The sequence below is a fragment of the Tripterygium wilfordii genome, chromosome 1 (assembly GCF_013401445.1).
Source record: "Tripterygium wilfordii isolate XIE 37 chromosome 1, ASM1340144v1, whole genome shotgun sequence".
NCBI classification, from domain to species: Eukaryota; Viridiplantae; Streptophyta; class Magnoliopsida; order Celastrales; family Celastraceae; genus Tripterygium; species Tripterygium wilfordii.
This window is the reverse complement of record NC_052232.1, coordinates 4,362,348-4,372,924: the sequence shown is the minus strand read 5'-3', so window position 1 is coordinate 4,372,924 and position 10,577 is coordinate 4,362,348. Positions and strand designations below refer to the sequence as shown.

Below are 10,577 nucleotides of genomic sequence, written 5' to 3'. Positions count from 1 at the left end.
GGATTCACAAAGACCAAGTTTTGTTTGAAAATGGATAAAAATGTGAAATGTTCATCCATGAAGAGAGTTGAACAATTCCAAACCATCAAAGCGGTCAATTTTACTCTATTTATTATTCTTACATGTGTAACTTTCAATTTTAGCTTTCGTAGAACGTTTCGTAACAAAAAGATGTCAATAATCGAAGTTTTCGTTTCAACTTATAAAAAATCGTAAAATGTTCATCCATGGAGAGAGTTGAGCAATTTCAAACCATCAAAGATGTCTATTTTACTCTATTTATTGTTCTTACATGTGTAAGTTGCTAGTTCAGCTTTTGTAAAATGTTTTGCAACCAAAAGAATGTACAAAGACCAAGTTTTGTTTGAAATTGGGTAAAAATGTAAAAAGTTTGTCCATGAAGAGAGTTGAGCAATCCCAAATAACCAAAGCGCTCCGTTTTACTCTATTTTTTGTTATTGCATGTCTAACTTGACAATTTAACTTTCGTACAATGTTTCATAACAAAAAGATGGCAATAATCCAAGTTTTATTCTAAATTGTAAAAAAAGTGAAAAGTCCATCTATGGAGAGAGTTTAAGCAATTACAAACCATCAAAGTGGTTTGTTTTACACTATTTATTGTTCTTACATGTCTAACTGCCTAGTTTAGCTTTTGTAGAACATTTCCGACCAAAAGGATGCACAAAGATCAAGTTTTTCTTGAAATTGGACAAAAATATGAAAAGTTCATTCATGGAGAGAGTTGAGCAATTTCAAAGATCAAAATCATTCGTTTTACTCTATTTATTTTTCTTATATGTCTAACTTGTCAGTTTAACTTTCATAGAATGTTTCATACCAAAAGGATTCACAAATACTAAGTTTTGTTCGAAATTGGAACAACAACCACTAATTCATCCGCTAGTATATTTCCAAAAAGTCGAAAACTAAGTGATAAAGGTTTTGTGAAATCTTCTAAAACGTTAATGGGCAAAAGGATTGGAGTTGGTTGAATGTATTTACTGAAATAACCTAATCCTTTTTTGGTAAGACCCGCATAGAAATATGCTACTGATGTAAGCAAAGCTAAAGCAACAGTAGTATTTATATCATTCGTAGGTGCGGATAACTCCCCCTGAGGTAACTGTATGAGTTTCCAAGGTAAAAGTGCCCCCGACCAATTCGAAATAAAAATAAATAGAAACATTGTTCCAATAAAGGGAACCCATGGACCATATTCTTCTCCAATCTGAGTTTTGCTCACGTCTCGAATGAATTCAAGGACATACTCGAAGAAATTCTGACTGCCAGTTGAAATGGTTTATGGATTTCGAACAGTTACAATGATTGAACCTACTAAGATAGCAATTACAACCCAAGATGTAATAACTACTTGGCCGTGGATTTGGAAACCTCCTATTTCCCAATAGAAATGTTGACCTACTTCCACACACGATAGATCGTATAATCCTTTGAGTGTGCTGATGGAGCATAATAGAACATTCATATCGCCCTCTGAAAGAAATAGAATTTGAAAAGGAATTATTTGGATTCAACCATCTTTGTTTCGAGTTGCCCACTTGAATTGTATATTTTGTTTGGATACCAACTAATCACACAATATCCCCAACTATTTTGATGCCTTTTATGTTCTAGAGTTTTTTTATGTTATGCGATTCAGGAATACAAAGCGATTACATAAACCTATGGGGTTCAAAAAAGACTTTATTTATCTTATTATTAATCAAGGATTTCGTATATAGCTAGAACGTCCCTCACAAATTGCAAATACTAATTTGTTAAGAATTAATCGGATTGAAGCTATAACATCATCGTTTGTTGGAATTCCCAAAATAATAATTCTTGAAGAGCTGTATATTCTTTTTGGTGATCAACGATTATATTACCATATTGGGTTACCCCGACATATATTTAATCCCATCACGGGTTTTTTTGGTCTAATTACATGTTTTGTCGATAGAAAATAATGTATTCAAACCATGTTGTTGGAAATGGGTCAATAAGCTAAACCCATGCTTGAGTTGTTTCATGCCATAAATAAACTAGAACACTCAAAAAACCATTGGACATGCCGATTCACATCTCTTTCAGCTGACGCAATCCTCTGTTCTTGGAGCATAAGCAATTTGCTTATAGCGAGGAACAATTCACAGAACTATACGAAGCGAGAATACATTGGGCACTAGAGGCCAAGAATGTGAAAACCCCTACCTCGATAATAGCGATATGAAAACTTAAACATCTACAATGTTGAATGACACTCCTCGGTCACCTATACGAACACCATCATGTTGCGGGTTAAAATTTATTTTTGATTTACTAAAGTATACAAAATAAATTTCTCAGTCTTCTAATTATTTATTTGGCCTATACTGACCCACTGGACTTGACCAATTTAAGTGAGTTAGCTAACGCCATGGTTCAAATTTTAATTTAGTTAAATGGGCCAAAGTTCTATAATGAATCAAACCTACAAAATTGATCAAAATAAAATTATAGCCTAACCTATCAAATTTGACCAAATATTTGACATGGACTCCTCCTAACTTAAGCATTTCAAAAGTAAATGTACTTCTGTCATAATTTTCATAGACAACTTCTGACTTAAGCATTTAAGAAGTAAATCATCTTCTGGACTCAAAAGATATGGGAGAATAATTCTATTCATGCTAAGCTATGTTATCAAAACCATGGTACCATATATCATCCATTACATCAGCTCACTATGGAGGACATGAGAAATTTTCTTATGGTGGCATTTCATATTTGGATGGTTAGAAATGGGCTCCTACACGGTACCTATGTGATATCACAATAAGATGTGCACTTCCTTGTTCAAAATTTGCAGGTTAATTACACAGCGGTTCAAGGTGAGAGGCATGTTTTAACATTTGTGAATACAAACTAGACTACTACTCTTCTAGGCACTATTAAAATCAACGTGGATGCCTCCTGAATTAAGGATGCCTCCTGAATTAAGGGTAGTACATAGGATGGGTTGGGGATAATCATCAGAGATCACCATGGGAGATCATTGTTATATGCTTTTAAAGCAAGCCAGGCAGGGACTTGTATAGAAGTCGAAGCTCAAGCATTCTTATTTGGCATTCATCTTGCAATCCATCACGGAGTCTCTAAAGTTATTCTTCAAGCCGCTGGGATGTCATTAGATTGTTCATTTTCACATATGTCGAATTTCTTTTTCAAAAATTCTCGAGTCCTAAATAAATGTTCGATAGCAATTGGATCGGTTATTTCAATAAGAAATGAGAGTTGACACTCTATTTTGTTGGTACCCTTCGGCAAATAGGAAATGTAATAGCTGATTGTCTTGCCACTCTAGGCTGCCTATCTAGCTACCCTCATATATTTGAGGGCACTGTTCCAGCTTTGGTTACAACTGCTTATGTAGTTGAATGTGTTGAACCCTATTTTAAATGAAATGAGCTTGTTCTCAAAAAAAATTATTGATTAGGATTTTATTTCACTATTTAAGATTGTAATATCTCTTGAGAGAGCAGTTTTTGTTGAATTATAATAAAATTATCGAGTTTTCTCTAAACCTACTTTCGTCCAATTCCTAGTAGATTGAACTCTTAGAAAGTGTCTTTGATTTGGAATACCTTTTGTGAACCACGCTTCGCATCATTTGGGCCCAAATATCAGAACTGCTTCTACCTTCTGCACCAGGGAAACAAGCACAAAACTCTGCAATTCTTCTATTCATTTAATTGAACCTCTTCGTTTGAGTGATTTAAGATTTGATGGCTTCACAACTATTTATTCACGCTTTCACTTTGGTAACACAATAAGAGCCCGTTTGGTAAAGCTTTAATGTGTGAATTTTTATAAAATAATGTGATAAAAATATTTAAGTCAAAAAAATGTTAAGTCAGAACGTCAGTTTTACATTTTGTTATTAAATTTAATTTAGCAAAGGAAATTTATTATTAAAATTAAATTTCAGTATACATTATTGTGAATTTATATTAATTAATAAATCATTTGTAGGGCCCATGTTAAAATTTTGACGAAATTTCCTTAAATAAAAATGCAGTATGTGAGTATAACACATGGGCCCCACATCAAAAAAGACCAAAAAAAAAAAAAAGATAGGGCTTCCGTTGAGTAAAGAATCTCGCTGCGGATCCGTTGGCATTTAGCTACCGGATTCGCTTTACACGCAGCACCTTTGGTCAGCCGAACCGCACAGCGGTTCAGTTGCGCCAACACACTTATACTTGATTTCAAAATATTGAATGTATTTTAAATTTTAGGATTTTTTGAGTTTTAGATTAAATTTATAATTGGGTTATTGTAATATTTAAACGGTCATTAGAAATGACAGAATAAAATATTATTACATTTGTTGGTAAAGAGTGAAGTGATACGCAGCCTTTTGACATTGATGCAATTGTCCACAAAACCTGTTGACTAAGATAAGATACTTTGACTTGAAGCTCAACTACACAAACATTTAGAACAAAAGGGCTCTGGCGTGCGCAAGAGAGATCAGGAGCTTGATCACTCTTTATCATAGAGTTAAAAAAACTGAACAAAAACACTAGTACAAACACTTAGAGAAAGTAGAATCACGAGTAGTTCGGATGATACTTATGTATAGAATCACGAGTAGTTCGGATGATACTTATGTATGTAATATCTTATAGAAATCTCGAGTTGGAGTCTCTCCATCCTTTCTCCATATTCAAAAAAAAAGAAAACTTTTTGAGGCAGAATGACATTTGGATTTCCATTCAAGACATTACAGAAACAATTTCACTAGCTCTCACTTTTTACTACACCATACAATTGACAATCCCACGTATTTAAACGTACTACTTACTACTCTGCAACAACAGAACAAACCAACCAAAAAAAAAAAAGAAAAAGAAACTAACCATTGAAAGGCTGAAACGGAAGTGTCAACTGATCAAGAAGTCCAGTTACTGGAGTTGCAAGTCTAGGCTCATAAGCAAAACCATGCAATTCACCGTCTCCACCTTGAACAACGTAAGGACATGGGGGTATCCACTGCCACCTCTTCCTAACCATGTCAAACAACAACGCCTTATCCGATCCATGGATCGTTATAACGACAAATTCTCCATGTCCAACACAATCAAACCCACAACCAGACTCCATTTCTGCAAACTGAAGGTACAGTTGTTGTGGCATCCTCTCAATTTCAACCCAAGTTGTCCCACAAGCTTGTAATCCCCAGAGTCTCAAGCTTTTGGGGACATTGAGTTTGCTCTTCTCAACTGCTGCAATTAGAACTAGTTTTCCTCTGCAATCGAGCAAGCTTGGGGATCTCAAGAACCTTCTCATTGGTGCTTGGATTTTCAACCAGGTGTTCGACGAAATGTCGTAACCAAGAATACTATATGGGTTCTGATTCATTGAATAGAATTTGCGGTCCGTGTATACCATCTGGCCTGATTCAAGACTACACAGTCTTGGTAAAGCAGAGGTCGTTCCCCAAAGTGAGTAAAACCCGCTTGTGTCTACGTGAAAGCTTTCAGTGGATAGATTTTTGACTGCATATGGAGAAATCAAGTCGTCTCCGGCGAGAGTTACATCAATTGAAGTCAGACCAACGTTCAATCCAATTGAAGGGAAGAGACGGGGTCTTAGTGTTGGTGGTAATGGAGTCAGAGAGCCAAAAAGTGGATTTGATAAAACCAGGCTTTTTGTGCCAGCTTCATCAGAAACCCAGCAAACCAGACCACCAGAAGAAGCAGCCGGAGAGAACCCAGATGGAATTAGAGCAAATGGAATTCGATACCATGTAATTTCGTAAGGGTCAAAGAGGTACCCTTCAAAGTTGTCTCTGCTTTGGCCAGTACTGCCTCCTGTGCTATAGTTGTTGTTGTTTCTGTAAATGTAGCTTCTGGTGGTCTTGTGCTCGAAGAAGAGGAACCAGTGGCGGCGTGGAGAGACTTGGATGTACAATTCAAGGAAGTTGTTGGAGAATAAGAGACCATACCATCTCTTGCACACTGCACGTGCTCGAAAAAATGCCGGTGGAGGAAGAAAGGCTATCACACGTTCAAGCAGCCTTTGTGGGAGTTTACTCCAAATCCTACTGTCCATCCATGGACTTGTTGGATCACTAGAAGTAGTTGAACTCCTAGCAATGTGAGTGTATGAATAAGGTAAGGGCATAGAGGTAGTGCTGAAAGCTTCCATTTAGAAGTGGTGATGATTGGCAATAGGTTTTTGGGACACAAAAATGACAACTTTTTCCACTGCACTGAAAGATATGTTGTGGTGAAAGTAATGGTAAGGAAGCATAGAAAAGGAAAATCTCAGGTGGGTTTTTAATATCAGGGCAGGGTGTGTGTGGGGTTGAAGAAGAGAAGACACACTTGGTTGTTTGATGGGTGCAAGTGTTTAAATAGGAAGCGTTGGCTTTTCTTTTGGCTTGTTTTGTTTTCTTTCTTTCTTTCTCTGTACAAGGACAGCAGTGATTCTGATGGTTCCATCTATCAAAGTTGTGTTTTCTTGTCAATGGCCGAGGAAGGAAGGACATTGTGTCGGACACGAAGTGAGGGGAAAGAAACTTCCAAGACTCGAGTGTCCTTGCAGTCATGATTATTCGGCTCTTCTTATTTTTCTCTCTTATTTAATGGACCGACCCAAACTCACATGGATGTATGTCTACATAAGGAAAGAAATGCAAGTGTAGACTGTGAATTCCAAGGCCAAGTTAGTTTGGTTTTAGTTGTAAGACAATTAATTCAGCTCTTGAAATCTGTTCATAATAGTAATAATAGCAACCAAAAGATTTATGGCTAACCTTGTTCAACTATAAATTCTCATGATTTCTAATGATTGCGGTTTTTCTTTTCAAATAACGAAAAAGAAGTGTGGGTGTTTGGCATAAAAATATGAATGTTTGAATCGTATCGTGATATATTTGCAGCTTGTTAATGTGAAAGAGTTAAAACTCAAATCTCTCAATTAGAATGAGTTATTCCCAACTCAATCTCTCACCAAGTGATGGATTTAGTGTTATTTCATTGGGGGCCTAGACTTTCAGTGAAATTATGTAAAGCTCATAATATATTAAGCCTCAATTATTCAGCCCCTAATGTACCATACCTCCAATGTACTGGGTCTCCATTGTGCTAGACAGAAGGCTGAAATTTATGGATCCGTCACCCCTTTCACGATTGACTAATTCAAATAATTTATGTTTCACATTTACAATTTGTATAATATAATAGTAGTATGAGTACGTGATAAAGTATTTTATATTTCTTAAAGGTAACCTACAAGTTTATTATTAACAAATATTAGTCATTTTGTATCTCCACTTTTTTGTTTGAAGTACGGGTGGAAAAATAAAACCATAACCCTTTTGTGATTGGACAATGGGTATTTAATGGCTCTGTTTGATATAGTGAATAGTTTGATTTTCAATGCTAGCGAAAATGCTATAGAAAAAATATTGAGCTTAAAGCTGTGAAATATGTTGTGAGGTGTTTGGAGAAGTAAAAGTTGATGCTAGCGGAAAAACTGTTGAAATAATATTAGTTTTTTATTTTTATATTAAAATTAATCTAATAAATATAATTCTTATTAAAATTAATTTTAAGTATTAATTAATAAATATTTTTAATTATTAATTAATAAAATATTAATATTTCTTTATTTTAAGTATTACAACTATTAAAATATTTTTATAGTATTAAAACTGTTCAAAATAATTTTAAGTATTAAAATTATATTTAAGCTAACAAATGTAATTTATTATTAAAATTAATTATAAATTGTTTTTATATCAAAACTGAAATTAATGTTGCAAATATTAATAAAAAAGTAAAATAAATTAACGTTGTAAATATTAATAAAATGTTATCATTTTGTAGGACCCACATTATTAAAAAATAATAAAATGTAATCATAATAATAATGTGGGGTCCACATTATTAAAAAAAAACAAGAAGAAGGGAGGCGTGTAGCCTGCCGCTGTGAAAGAGAGCTTCTTTTCCTTCAATGGATCCGTTGACACTTAGCCAGTTGATCCACTGGTTTCGTTACACCGTTTGGTGTAGCGGAACATAACAGCGGTTGGTGCAGCGGATCCGCTGCACCAAACAAGCAGAAAGTAATGAGATTAGCCAAACGTAGAGCATTTACATTAAACTCCATTAATAGATTTTTTAGAATACAGATAAAATATCAATGTTTTATTTTACATATTACATATTCAACCATTACTACATGAGATTACCTACAATATTCTCTACTTCATTAAAATAATGATTCTTTCTCACTCTTTTTTTATTTTATTATGAGAGAGGATGAGAGATATATTATTATTTTATTTATAGGTAATTGAATTGTGGTTACCTAAATGTAGGGAATCACTGTAATAGTTACTATTTGTTGAGATATGAAGAAGATAATGCCACGTGTGTCGACAAGTCTACACCCCAAATACTTTTAAGGGACTTATACACATAAGGAAAAAATGGAACACTTTTATTCCAAGCAGTCCAACCGAATTCTTGGAAAGAAGGTGAAATATTACAGACAGACGAAAATATCCTTACCAATGCAAAAGACACTCCTTCATTCTTTCAATCCGCCACATTCGCGTTCCTTCTTAATAAAAAAAAAAAAAAACATAAACTCTAAAATAAGCTTCAACTTGAAGTTTATTTTTTCAGAGTTTATAAACTAACTTATTAGAGCTTATAAGCTAAGTTATGTTGGGTGTTTGTGATAAGAATCTCACATCAAAAGATGATGAGTTTAAAGTTTAGCTTATAAGAGATGACAAACTTCCTATTGTCAACCTAAGTTTCAATAGAGACTTAGACCCAAACTTGTGACGCTAAACTTGGACCCCCATCCTATGTGACAGGTATTCATCATTGGTGTGTCTATGGATAGGCTCGTGGATTGATACTATCATAGGCGGACGTATCCATTCCTTGTGGAGTTGGATTGACAGATAGTGAGTCAAATCAATTGTGGGCGGGTTGAAAAAAAGAAAAAAACCATCATACCCCATAACTCATCCCTTGTAGAATTGGGTTGACAGACAATGAGCCAAATCCATTGTGAACAGGTTGGAAAAGAGAAAAAGACCGTTAAAAGAATGAAAGAGAAGAGGCCATATAAGTTCAAACGTAAGCTCTACCAAACAGATTAAACAACAATTCTTTCACTACCTTCACTTTTGTTGCTCCGGAAACATAATTAAGTAATGAGGGTACGTGGGTCACGCCCATAAACGACTTAAGAAGTCCACTCATGGCTAGAATGCCACCGAGTATTGTACATGCACCGTGCACTTGGCAATTCAGACCCGTAACAACATTGCCACAGTTTGACGCCCTTTTTTTTGCCACAATTTTTGTACCTTGATTTTCATGTATTATGTAGAATTAATTTATTAGGTCCTGATATTTTGTTCTAGCAAGAAGACATAATTGACTTATTATAATATCTTGCCATTGGTAAAGTACTTAAACATATAAAAACACAAAAAAAAAGAGATTGATACTAAAAAGGTACTAGAACCACATCATTACACACTTTGGGTCAATATTCATTCATTTATTTATTTAATTTGAGATATGATGACCATATCCCATTGACATGGATGTGTGACACAAAACAGTCACGTCCAATCCCATCTCACTCAGTTTGGCGTGAACAAATCCTTCACTGACTAGTAAATTACTACTCTCCTTTTTTACTCTCTTTTGTGGGCTGTAATGATGTTCTCTTTATGTAACACACATTTGGCAGTCGTTTGGTTCTCAACAAGGAAAGCAAAATATCCTACAAGTCAGACTCTGACTCTTTTCTTTCTCTCTTTCACGAGCACCAAGTAGAGTGACTGACTATATGTGTTGTTGTTGTCAATCTTTTTTTGTATTATCATTTTAGGCTTCAAAAATGGAAAAAAGTGTGTTGAACAAATTTGGGAAATTATTTCCACCTCCAAGAAACCTCCTTATATGGAAAGAAGATAACTCATCAGATTTGGAAATTGTGTTTCTCCTCAAGCAATCCATCATGCATCATCAACAGTGCTTTTTTATTCTTTTTATGTTTTTTTTTTGGTTTGACTTTGTCCCTCTTTATTTAAAGAGCATGCATGGATTCTCGCATTTTCTTTTGTTTCTTTGTTTTCCCCCTTGATTTGCAAAACATCTTTTTCTCTCTTTAAAAACTGGATGGTTAAGATAATTATTTAAAAGTTAACCCCCGATATATTACGTGAAAATGACCAAAAATATCATGATTTTTAAATCTTAGGCAAGTATTAACCATCTTAAATTATTTCAAGATTATACCTTTTTATATTAATCAATTAATTTTAAAAATCTTAATACTTTTTTTTTGATAAGAAAAATCTTAATACTTAAAAGTGCTATTTAATCGTAATTGATATAGCTCATTAATAATAAAATGAGTAACACGTTATAATACCACTAGAGTAATTGGTTGTTGTCTGCCTATTCAATTGCTTCTAATATTCAGAGTTTCACAGAGCGTGACAATGGATTTTTTTTTATCCAACACCAAGTAAAACATTTTCGGCCAAG

At 34.3% G+C, this 10,577-nt stretch overlaps 1 protein-coding gene and 1 pseudogene across 1 annotated transcript; both read right to left on the bottom strand.

The window, feature by feature from the left end:
- Positions 1 to 859: 859 nt before the first annotated feature.
- On the bottom strand, positions 860 to 1,801 carry LOC119995837 (annotated as a pseudogene).
- A 3,098-nt stretch (positions 1,802 to 4,899) lies between these two features.
- LOC119994079 (protein UNUSUAL FLORAL ORGANS) lies at positions 4,900 to 6,301 on the bottom strand. The gene has a single exon (XM_038841205.1). It carries the CDS (start codon positions 6,193 to 6,195, stop codon positions 4,900 to 4,902), a length of 1,296 nt encoding a protein of 431 aa, XP_038697133.1. The 5' UTR covers positions 6,196 to 6,301.
- Between the last annotated feature and the right edge of the window lie 4,276 nt (positions 6,302 to 10,577).

Coding starts and splice junctions, on each gene's coding strand:
- LOC119994079 (XM_038841205.1), bottom strand. CDS start 6,195: ATGGAAGCTTTCAGCACTACCTCTATGCCCTTACCTTATTCATACACT.